This window comes from Talpa occidentalis, unplaced genomic scaffold (assembly GCF_014898055.3).
Source record: "Talpa occidentalis isolate TD23 unplaced genomic scaffold, MPIMG_talOcc4v2.1 talOcc4.3, whole genome shotgun sequence".
Taxonomy (NCBI): domain Eukaryota; kingdom Metazoa; phylum Chordata; class Mammalia; order Eulipotyphla; family Talpidae; genus Talpa; species Talpa occidentalis.
In genome coordinates, this window is record NW_023603184.1 from 33,604,537 (window position 1) to 33,617,338 (window position 12,802).

At 42.8% G+C, this 12,802-nt stretch overlaps 1 protein-coding gene across 8 annotated transcripts in view; it reads right to left on the reverse strand.

The window, feature by feature from the left end:
- Positions 1 to 12,802, reverse strand: part of LOC119255525 (liprin-beta-2) — a 136,189-nt gene that overhangs the window by 38,403 nt on the left and 84,984 nt on the right. For all 8 annotated transcript variants that reach the window (XM_037522753.2, XM_037522756.2, XM_037522754.2 and 5 more), the window contains one exon: positions 7,250 to 7,381. In XM_037522753.2, coding sequence (XP_037378650.1) covers positions 7,250 to 7,381 — 132 coding nt within the window. The remainder of the gene's footprint in view (positions 1 to 7,249; positions 7,382 to 12,802) is intronic.

Below are 12,802 nucleotides of genomic sequence, written 5' to 3' on the forward strand. Positions count from 1 at the left end.
CCTAACATCATTGATAAATATGTAATGACAGTCTCACCACCTCATGGGGTTGTCGGGAGACTCAGGGAAAGCACCCACATGGTGGGGGGCACATGGAAGGCTCTGGACACTGGCAAGTTCACTTTTCCCCTCGACTTCTCCTTTTACCATCAAGAATTGATTCTTTGAACATGAACAAGAGAAACTGGGAGCACAATAGAAAACACCTTAAGGTAATGGGACACAGTTATGGCCAACGTGATTTGGAAAGCCTCACCAGCCTGATCCTCAGCACACTCACCTCCAGATCCTCAGAGTCTCCTGGCGCCTGGGCCTGGCCTGTCCCCAGGCCCGCTCTTCTTTCTTTTATATGAGCTTCAAAAACTTTATTTCCCTCTACTGCCTTTCTCCCTCTCTTGTTCCCTCCATCTTTATACCTCTCAAAGGAGGAGTCTAAACCTGCTGTCCCTGATTTTCCCCTCAGTCCCACCCCCAGTCTCCAGGAAGACCTGCTGAGTCTCCACTTCTCTTGTGCAGCAACCCCCTCTTGGTCAGATCCACCAGCATGAGCTCTGCCCTCAAACTGCTTGCTCCTTCTTGTGTTTCATTCTTACCTTTAGGGGCTTTGCACTAGTCAGGCCCTTGTCCTCTCTATTATTCTTTTTCTGCCAGCCTATCATTGCAGTCTGTGTAGGTCTCTATGAATCTCAATGTCAGACAATCCATCTAGATTTCTTGGCTTCCTGTCATTACACCTTCTATATCAGCATCCAAACTATGGACTAGAAATGCTAACAGGCAGGGGGCTAAGCACAGATCACTGTTACCTTTCTTGCCAGAGATAGCCTTTATGCATATTATCATGTGGGTACCAGTATGGGTACCAATATGCCAATTTAGCATTCATCCTATCTCCTATATTTTGTCCACAAGACTAACCCTAAGCAATCTTTTTTGTTTGTTTGTTTTGCTTTTTAAAAAGATCATCCCTTTCTAGGGCCAGCATTTTATTGGAAAATTACATTTACATACAGTCTTATTCATGCTTAGTACACAACTGTACATACAGCAGGGGCTTAGGAAGTGGTTATGAAACAAAGTAAAATGTGCACCTAGTAGATGAAGCGATCCCAAAGTTTGAGAAGAAACAGAATATCCATGGAAAAAGAAATATAAAAAGTTTTGATTTTAGTCAGCACTTGAGTGATGTGCTATTTTTCTCAAAACAAAAGCAAAAATCCCTGAATGTCCATAGGCCTGAGGGTAGGGAAGCAGCTGCCACTCCAGCAGGCAGCCAAGCAATGTTTGCTCTGTAGCTTTCTGAAGTGTGTTTACCGGGTCCTGTCACGACAAGGTGCATCCCTGTTCCTGACCAAACCAGCAAGTCATCCTGATAAAACTCACTCTTCATGGACACAGCTCCCTAACCTGTCTTCCAGGTTCTCAAAAACCACCACAGGGTTGACCCTGACCTAAATTAACTAAATTTTATAGGACCCATTTAACTTCACCATTTTGATAAAAGAAGAAAATGGTTCACTTCCAGTTTAGTGGCAACTCACTTGAATTCCCTGATTGCTGGAAATTCAAAGTGAGCAGCTGGGGAACTGCTGTGCTAAGTTCTTTGCACCTGTCAGAGGCAACCATGGAGTCAGGCCTATTCTTTCTCTGATCTTCTTTATGAGAAAATAACTTACAAAAAAAAAATAGTATTTGTATTCTTCTCAGGACTGTCCTTTTGTTTGGGGTTTGCCCTTCCTGGTGCTGTTCACACAGGTGCACCTTTATTTGTCCTTCCATCTTTTGTATACTCCTTTGAAAACCAGCTTTTCTCAAGGCCCCTCAGAACCTTTCCCTTTTAACGGTATTATTGGTGAGATGACACAATCAGAATTATATTATTTTTAAATAATTCAGTACTTTGGAGTCATATTCTCTCATTCCTAAACTTTCAGAGCGAACAGCCTACCTCTCCCCCGCACCCGTGACCTCTCAATAACAACGCCCGCTGTCTCTCAAGGTGCCCATCACTTCTACTTCATGACTGTTTTCTCCCTTTGCCTCAACATTAGAACTAGAGTGAAAGTTCCCAGTTCTTCCTCTACCCCTCTGAGTAGAAACTAAACAATTTGGAAGGGATTTTCAGGAGTTCTCCAAACCACAGCCCCTCTGCTGCCTCAGCTAGTGTGTGGCGCTGGGTCAGCAGCCCATCTAATTTCCTCCTGTGCTCTGTGAGTATGGATCACCCCCCAATACTTCTGGAGGATCCCCCTTACTTCCCCTGCCCACATGTAGTCAGGCTTGGCTTTCTCCTGCCTTATTCTTTACTGCTAAGGTCACCCATTTCCTCTCCAAGCAGGTCTGCCTCTCTCTCAGAGCTCAGTCCTTTTGCTGTGTTCTATTTTTGGGTCCCACATCATGAGTCCAGGGGACATTTAGGATGCCCCAGTTGCCAGTCTGTGTTGTAATCTCATCTGCCTTTGTTTATTACTCCTGCTCCATCAACCATCCAACTTGTTTGTTTGTTTTTATGGTTCTTTTCTATGAGAAACCACTGGCTACCTCCCCCCATAATCATGGTCTTTTCCTGCCTATTAAACTTCTTCACGGTCTCAGTTCTTTCTCTCCCTTTCCCTTCATGCTCAGTTTAATACAGTCCTGGACTCGCGCACATGCCAGTGAGAGTGTAACCTTAGACTCTAGAGGACAAGCTAGAAGTATCTGTCAAAATTTCAAGTGCATGTACCCTTTGACCCACAAACTCCACTTCAGGATCCTCACATATGAACAAGATGATTCACAAACAAGATGATTGTAATAGGAAACACTTAAAAACAACTTAAATGCCCATTAAAAGAGGAGTGGCTAAATAAATCAGGGCATAGTCAGATAGTGGAAAAATACACAGACATAAATTTGAATCAGAAGCTTTTTAACATACTTGGTATGAAATGAAATCCAAGACTGCTAGCAAAAAGGTCATCTAGAATAGTGTGCATTTGATCAAAAATGAGGAGTCTGTGTGTGTGTAAGCACATAAATTTGCTTGTTCGGGCATAAGGTAACTCTGGAAGGATACAAAACGAACTGATAACATTGCTTCCTGACTGTTGATTGGAGGACGGGTATAGAAGGAGGCTTTTTTTGCTATATATTCCTTTTTCAATTCTTACATTTTGAATTGTTGAAAAATATTCCCTATGCTAATAAATATAAGTAAACAAGATGAAATGAAATAAAAACAACAATAACAAAACTCTCCAGGACAGCTCTCCTCTGGGCAAACACAAGCTTCCCAGCCCTTGATTGCTCTCCAAGGCCACCATCAAATTACTCCAGATCAGAAATCAGATTGCTTCTTTCAAGGTCCCAACCAAAGAAGAAAGAAGAGCTGACACCACCCCCTGTGCTGTAAGACATGCAATTTTCTATCTGGAAACCCTGGAGATTCCTTTTGGTTATTTTTTTTAATTTATTTTTATTTATTTATACAAGCACTGGGTACAGTCAGAAGCGTGGGAGGGTGAGAGAATTCACCAGAGGCAGAGCAGGGAGCAGAGCAGGCAGAAGGACTGAGGTACACTGCTGAGGGGAGCAGCGGGCGGCAGGAGAGGTCTGCGCGCCATGTGGGACCCTCCTGCGGTGGCTGGGCAGCAGACAGGGAACAGCCGGGGAGCAGCCGGGGATCGAACTGGTGCCACAGAGGCTGCAAGCAGCTTAGCAACCCAGCGCTCAACCGCTGCGCCACCAGGGAGGCCCCCTTTTGGTTTTCTTTATGCTCATTGTATCCCTTATCAACTGGGCTGATTTGCTTCCCAGCACATTTGGGGTCCCTGTTCCCCCTCTTTACAGGCTTTTTTTTAGTACTGTACCCAGGAAGATTTGGATCCAGCTGCAGGCCTCCCTGCATCCCCAGAACTTAAGGAGCCCAGCTTCCCTTTCTCTAGGGAAGATTCCCCTCTACCATTCGTGCCTTTGATCTGGGTTCTGCCCAGAGGTTTCTCTTTGTCTATGGATTTTCCTTCATGTTCGTCTCCCAATTCTGACACTTACTCTTGTCAATCGCTTTTCTGCAAGTCCTGCTTTTCAGGAGTAAATCTAGTTGATCCAATTTTGGGTTTCTTGATATTTCCAGAGCTAGTGCAAAAAGCTCATGGGAAATGGTAAAATCAACAGGAAGCCAGGTCTTTCCCCACATCTCCCTTGAGCTGCTCTACTGACTGACTCCTGGGTCAGAAAGATTCTGGCTTCCTGTTTGGCTGTTGGGACCATCTCCACTTGACAAGAAACCTGCACTTCAACATCTCAGGCTGTACAGAAAACCATCTGTAATCAAGTCCACGATTAACTCACTACAGGCAACAAGAGAGTAGCTTAGGGGTGAGATAAGAGCCACACAGAAAAGCAGTCTATGGTGTTCTTGTTAACAGCATCTTCTTTTCAATGAAACATAAAATGATATGTGAGAAGAAAGGCTGAGTTACATGGAAGTTTATTCCAGATCTGGCTACCTCAAAAAGATAAAAAAAAAAAAAATCCTAAACCCAGTTCTGCCTTTTCCAAACCACAGGCAATCAGGCCTGAGGCTAAGTACATTCACTGGAGCCAGCACGGTGGTGTGGGACAGGAGGTGGCATTCCCTCTGCTCAGCTACCCTGACCTCAGCTAACTAAATGTCTCACTCAAAACAAGCATCTCTGAGCGCGCAACCACAGGGCAGCCTGAGCAGTGCTCCCCATGACATCCCAGACACATACAAATAGTGGGGGAGGTGTCAGGTGTCCTAGCAAAGATTATGTTCAATGACAAGAAGGAAAATTTGTTTCAGATCATGTGGCTACTCAATGATTATCACAGGATTGAACAGCCTGAAAGATTCCTCCATGTGGAAACCGAATGTTTGCATTAGCACCTGCAAAGGGCTGTTATCTGGTAGGACTGAGGCCAGAAGCTCAGGGTCTCTGCTGCCTCATGCAGGGATAGCCTAATGGAAAACAAAATTGAAAAGCTCAGATGGAAAAACAATCCTTCAGAAAAGAAAGAAAGAGAGAGAGAGAAGGGAGGGAGGGAGGAAGTAGAAAGGGAGCAAGGAGGGAGGGAGGAAGAAAATGAACAGTAAAAGGGCTGCCTTAGTTACGCTTGGCCCAGAGTGGGGGCTCTCCTTCCTCCCTGTCTTTCCTAGCAAGGCACTGAATGCCTCAGCCAGGTAGAAGCACTGCATTCTCCCACAGAAGGACCCACCCACACACTCACACCCCTGCATAGAATTTGCTCCCTACTGGGACTGGTTTGGAATCAGGCTTATGACTCAAACTGTCCCAATGAGATAGTTCTGGGGTTTCTGGTGAAACCTGGAAACTTTTGAGAAAGAGAATCAATCTCTCTCTCTCCCTCTCCCTCTGCAGGGGTGGCCAGATCCTTCTGGTCGAAACTAAAGCTGCTGACAGCCATTCTCTATGGCTTTTCTGAGAACAAGGCTAAAACAGAGCAGTGATACACTGAGGCTGAGTTCTAATGACATTGTGTGTATCTAGTGATACTAAATTCTTTTAGCTGCCTACTCATCAAGTTATGATTTAATAACCCTCCCCACCTAAACTTTGTTTTGATTCAGGTGGTTTTGAGTTGAGTCTCTGTCATTTCAAGCCTTCTCACAGCTTCCTGAATTCTGCCCCCAACCCTAATGTACATATTCGTAGAATTACATGTCTTGAAAGATTGCTAAAATAATTGTAAACCAGAAGAAAATTCAATATCTTTTCTCTGAACAGACTCCATTCAATTAATGCTTCACACAGAAAAGATTACAGCCTGGTGACCACTCAGTATGTATCCAAGGACATTTCCATTTGCATTGTGCTCAACATCAAAATAAGTGGTTGATAACTCCTAGCTATTACTAGGTGTCTAGCACTATGCAAGATGGACATTGCCTTATTGCCACCTCAGAACCCAAGAGGTAGAAACTATCACTATCTCAACTCAACTGAAGAAGAAACAGAGCAGCAGAGGTAAAACTACTTGCCCAAAAGCATAAAGCTGGCAAGTAGCTGAGCTTGGGTTATAGTCAGGAGATGTGATTCATGTGTTTGTACTCTTAATCATGAGAAGATACTGTTCTCAGCCTCATGGAGATAACTTCTTTTGACAAGGATAATTTTTAATAATGGGAATGTTCTCAAAAAACTATTCAAGGAACATGCTCAGCACAGATCACTAGTGTTAACCCAGCAAACACAGAAATCAGACAGGCTTCAACACACAATGACACTGGAACTTAACAGACAGTAACAGCAGCCAGTTTTAGATTTGGAAGATGTCTAAATGAAGGAAGGGCAAGAAGACAAAAACCCAGTACCTACAAAATGCCAGTTACTATGATGGAGACTTAACTTCCGTGACTTTAGACTTCACCACACGGTTACTCATTGTACAAATAAAGACATTGAGGTTCAGAGAGATTAAGTAGCTAACTTGCTGAAGTTCATGAAACTACTTAGCAGTTAAATCAGTAACTGAGCCAAAGTGTTTCTAGACCTGAGCCTATGTTTTTCCATATCACACACTGTTCTGAGTGACTACAGGACCTTGTAGGTAGAGGCACATGGGATATGGTTATCTCATGTTAAGTCAGTCTGTTCTCTCTGAAAAAAAAAAGAGTTCAGAGCCTAAAGTTCTCTAGACATTTATGCAAAAAAAAAAAAAGGAAGTCTAGCACGCTGTAGCCAATAGCACATAGAGAATGGGGGGAAACAAACAGGAAAACATTCACCAGGAGAAAGCCAGTGCATGAGTTCACCCATATGACCCCTCTGGAGAAAAGAAACACATAATCTAAGGGTTCCACCCGGGTCAGATAATGTCTCCCAGACTCTTTGGATATAGTGATGGCCTACAAGGCAACTGATTTCATTCCAGTACATGGTCATCACATTGGCTTTCACAGAAGACATCTTGTGTCCCTCCACATTCTGTCTGACCCTTCCCCCACTACTACTTCCCTTTCCATCCTTGTCAGCAGCCTGAGGAAGGATAAAGCTTTAGAGCCAATACTGGTGGTTTGGGCATTGCTGAAGTCTGCAGCCACAGCAAAATCTGATAACTTGGTATTAAGAGATCACTGTGTCTCCAGTGTACAGATGTTTCTTGCACCCAGAGGCTGCCAAGGCTTGGGGTTAACCAGATGGCCTCAATTCACATTAAGATAGTTTCCCCTGGTCTGAATTTAGGGCAATATGGGTCCCCCTGGAATCTTGTGTTTCACACTCACCTCTGCTTTTCTCTGCTTCTCCTCCTGCTCTTTCTGCTCCTTTTCCATGCCAACCAGTTTGAGTTTCAGTTCAGACACTTCAGTCATTAGATCGAGCTTCTGAGTCTCAAGAGATGTACGACTTAGCAGCTCCTGAAAGCAAAACCAGATCTCAAAATCATAAGCCTCCATGGCAATAAGGATAACTGTAGCTTTATCCATAGCACATAAGGCAATCTCTGAGTTGTGTGTTAGACAACACAGATTTGAGGAGGCTGCCTGTGAGCCATAGGCCTAGCAGGGATAGGCAGATACTGGGTCATTCAGGGAAGCACAGCCCCTCCCACCCATTACACTCTGAAAGATGAGATGAGCTACAGTTCTCAAAAACTGTTTGCCTATAGATACCATCATTTACTATTTCCACATAGAGAAAAATGAACACTCTCACAAAACTAAATTTTTCTTTTTTTTATTTTTAAGGCAAAGCAAGTGGGTCCTCTTTGTTAAAACAACTGAGAAAAAATTATTTCAGCAATACACTTTTTAAAACCAGAGATTGTATATCACCTCCTAAGCTCAATAATCATCCCAGTCTCCACACATCTATCTCCTTGTAATATCTCACTATAAAGAACCCAGAAGAGAGCTAAATGTTCAATGAGTATTTATTGATGATTACATTAGAATTTTATTACGTGAGATAGATCTTTCCTGGACTGCACAAAATTACATTTTGGCCACTATGAGATATAAGTAAGGAGACTGTTCCTTATTGCGAGGACAGGCCAGGGGAGGTTTTTACTAGTTCTACTACCAGTGAAACAGTAGTAGACAACCGGCCATTAACACCTACACTCAATAAGCAGAAATAAGGCAAAAACATAAAGGTGACAGGCAAAACACATGCTGAGAAGTACCAGGAATTATGAAGGATCTAAAAAACCTGGAGCATTTCTGAAAGACCAAGGGCAACATGTTTCTCCAAAACAATGTCCCATGAGGACCAAAATCCTGGCGTATGATAAGACACTGGGTACATAGGTGCCAGCAAGAAGAAATTAATATGATGACAAGGACAGCAATAACCCAAATGATTATATGGAAAAAACAATACCTCACCATGATCTAACATTTTGTATTGTCTTGGGCATCCCAACCCTAGTTCAGATAATAGTGATCTCAACATTCTGACCCAAAAGCTCTGATTTCACATATTCTAAACTGTCCTTAGATTATAACCAAACCATACAGAACAGAGATTTTAACTTGGAATATACAACTCCCTAGACCAAAAGCCCTTAGTACTTCAGAAATCCAGGCTACTGACTGTATATCTTCCAATCGGATGGGATAAGCATCTGGGAGATAAGCAATTCAGCAAAAATAGCTCACTGAGCACTGGACAGACCAGCTCTTCCTGGGCCAGCCAGGGTTGAAGGTGATGCGCAGGGCAGAGGCAGCAGCACTGCCATCCAGAACTGCAGGCTGTCTGGTCATGAGCTGTCAGCTGGACACATGTGTCCAATGTAAGAGAGGTGGGGGGGGACAGATTCACCCAGTGCTTCCTCTATGCCAGACACAGATGGGTACTTTACATACATCTTCCCAACAAAGCCTCCCAGTGATTTGGCAGCAAATATTATCCCAATTTAGTCTGTCTTGGCCAAGGATCCACACAATCAATAGCAGAGTTAATTTTCAAACCAAGGTCTGTTTGACTCCAAAATTCATTTCCGACTCATGTATTGCATTTGTTTCTAAACACAGGAAACCATCCAAGAATTTTAAGGGAAATAAAAAATACATGCTGAAAAAAAGGCAGTCAATAAATATTCACTGAGTCCAGAAAATAGTCATTCAGGCTGACTGTGAAGATTTTATTGACCACATACTATCTATTAGGGCCTACTTCAAAGGCTACGCAGGCCATCAACGGCCCTGCACAATTCTTCCCTGAGTGAAAAAGATGGAATCTCTGTCTTGAATATCTTAAAATGCAATTCTCCCCAACACCACCACCTATTCACTCCCACCTCCTTCTTTCCCAATAACCTCTCTAGGTCTGTCTCTCCCTCCTTTCATCGACATGCTTGGTCCCCAAAATTTATGGCAATTTGCAAAAAGAGACATTTCAAATTAAAAAATAAATCGCAAAAATGAAAACTGTTAAGAAGTTGTAGCTAGAGTTCTATAGTTGGTATAAAAGCTATACTATAAAGTTCTAAGTGCAGGAGGGGTTGTTATGAGCATGTGAACTTCCCAGTCATCAATGCAAAGGGGGATAGGAGCAATCCTACAAATCAAGGGCCATGAGATAATAGTGCTTGCTTTGGAGTACCGAGAGCTGAGAAAGTATTCTTCCATGAGACTTTAATGGTTTATTCAAAAATGTGTTTTAAAAACATTTCCCAGATGCCAAGGCCTAGGGATATGACAGTTTAAAACACAGCCCCTAGTAAGCAGTTGAGTAACTTAAGATGCTATTCATGCATTTTATCTGTTTGCCATCTTTCAAGACATTATTTTGGTGGGATTCGAAAATGTCTTAGAATGTATCTCTCTTGAAATCTAGGCATCGACTCTCCTTCCACTATTACCAAAATCCTTTTGTTGCAAATGCCAGTTTATAATTGGTCACACCAATGTTCCAGTTTATGAGAAAAATATTCTAATTGGTCACACTAAAATTCCAATGACCATCCATTCCAATCGGTCTCGCCAGAGTTTCAATTGGTCACACTTACATTCTACACAGACACTCCAGTTGGATACAACAGAGTTGTAATCAGAAACCTGGCGCTGCTTCACTTAACAGAGTTGTCACTGATAACAAAATTGTTACTTGTGGTTTCCTAGCCTACATCTACTAGCATGTGCCTCTGCCTTTCATTATCATCCTCTCCTCAGTGCCATCAGTAAGTGCCATGCTAGTTCCTTACTCAAAGGCAGCCTTCAACAGAATTAGCACCCTCCAGCTCAACTTCCCCAACTTCCACTACACCAGCCTGGTGTCCGGCCACTTTTACTGTGACCTCTAACATATGTGTCTTAGGAGGGGTTAACTACCCAACATTCTCAGTAGCTCCTACTACTTGCAGCATAAATTGAATCCTGGCTTTGCATCATGTTACATGTCTCTCATAGAGCCCGATGTACAGAACATTTTTCTCCCTGTGTCAAGGCTGCTTCCAGATCACTATCTGTCCCCACTGATTGTCCATCAATGCCCTCCTCTTATAAGGCAGCACTATTTGGTTATATCACATTCTCCCCAAATATCAGTAACCCAAAACAGAATTCTATTTCTCTTAACGTTTTTGTCTTTGGATCAACAATTTCTCTACCTACTTTGGTTGCATTCCATTTCTTCAGGAGCTTCAACATCCTCGAGAATCAGTCTTTCCATCCAACATCTACTCTTGCTTCACGTCTCATCCTCAGTGCCAACAAGCTTCACATTCAAAATCTTCAACTCTGAAATCCTTCCTTCTGTCCACAATCCTCTGACCTTTTAACTCTCCCACTGGCTCACTCAGTCATCTTTGATTTTCTTTTCTGAGCCCACTAGTTACTTAATAACTCCCTTTAAGCACTGTTTGCCTTCTTATCCACTCTATCTTGAAGTTAGTCATTTCAATTGTATAATATCTGCACTAGCAAATTCCACCCAACTCATCCCTGCCTCTAGAATTAAAGTTCACTGACTTTACCAGAGCCCAGTCACATCAAACCTCAAAGTCTTTTGTCTATGTTTCCATTCCCCAAGGTCTGAGAATTCCTGGTAAAACCACTTACAATGCCAATTGGGTCCCACACATTTGTACTATCAAATTACAGCTGATCTTCCAATACTATCTGGCAAACCTTTTATTTATTTCCCTCTGATTGATTCCTTTCAAAGATTCCTTTCAATTGATTCCTTTCAAAGATTGCTCCAAATCTTTTCTATTCTCCTCAAACCCTGAATCTCATCCAATTTCCCTCTTCTCCAATAACCTCTCCTCAATTTACCAAAAAGATAAAAAATTTTAAAAAATCATCTGATCATATCCTTTCTACCGCAGAGTTTCTTATAACTGTCTTACATTCATTTTGTGTAAGCCATATCTGAGAGAAAACAATTCCACCCTCCTTTCTGAGGTCAGTCTAAAATAGGTGCATGTAGCTCCTTTCTGTCAGATGGTTTCACCTTTAAGAACTGTTCCCCAGCCCTGTAGGTTTCCGGGGTACAGATAAAACCACAGTTAATGGACACAATGCTCTTTGAATTTGCTTTTGGATCACCCCCACCTAACCTACCTTCCTGTCGCTGATGTCATCACCCAGTCTTCGCTCCTTCCCTGTCATCCTCACACAGCTTGATACACCTTCTTCATGTTAACTCCCTGCCCTTCCAGTTGCCTTTGGCTTTGTTCTCCAAGTTCTGATCCTGTTCTGATCTCTCTCAAGCTGGTAACTGGAATGATGTCTACTCACTACCAAGTTCTGTGTTAGGGTAAGAGCATCATTCATCCATTCTGACAGGCTATAAACGTGATCAAATTTCTGACATTCAAAAGAACCTTCCCTTCCCTTCAAGCTACCACCTTGAACTCCCTTGTGCTCTCACAGGCAAGCACAGGTACTGTATGTCCTGCACATGGACACTCTCTTAAGGTCTTCCCACTTTCTCTTCACAGCCAGGTTCTAGAAAGAATAAGCTATCTCTGATGCCTCTCCTCCCTCTTCATCTTCCTGTCACTTTCTGTAGATGTCTATATGTCTGCAGTCTGGCTTCTGCCTTCACCAGGTGAGCCACAGAAATAGGTTTTGTTCTGGAGACCAATGTCCAGACCTTCAGGAGTAGCTTATACTTTTCATCTCTTAAGTTACTCACCCTTTACTTATTCTTCAATGTAAGTTAGTCCTTGCCACCCCATCCTTCCTTTTGATTTTTCTGATTTCTTTTCTTGTTCATTTCCTTTGCTGCCATCTTTTATTCTGTCTGCCCTTTACAGAAAAAAAAAAAAATCGCTGGAGCCCTAGCTTTCATCCCCAGGACTGGAGTTAGCTCTGGATCCAGTCTATTTGTCTGGAACACCGAGTCAAGGCTCAGACCCACAGGGTAGGTTCTGTTAGGGATCCTTAAATTCATGCAGACACCACAATGTGTGGGGGGAGCAGGGGGCTAGAGAAAAGGGCCAAGATTGCACAAGGAGCATTGGCTTCTGTTTTCCCATTGGCTTCAAGGTTGTCTGAGTAAATGCAAGAAGGCAAGTGATGAAGAAGGGTGGTACAGGAGGTGGGTGGCTTGTTTTTCTTACCATGAAGAACCATGAAACTGGGTAATGAAACTTTAGGGAAAAACCAATGAACAAAATTATCACCCCTCCCTCTCATTTCATCATTACCACTAACCTCTTCCAGAAGGAAAAATACATCTCCTTACAAGCTGGGGAGGGGAAAGCTTACATCTCAGAGCAACCTGTCATTTCCTTTTCCTAAAACTCAGTTTCTGACTAGAGCTGATAAAAAGAATTTGCCTTTCAACTTCTTGTCTCCTTAAAGGGCCACAGCTTGAAGCAATTACTC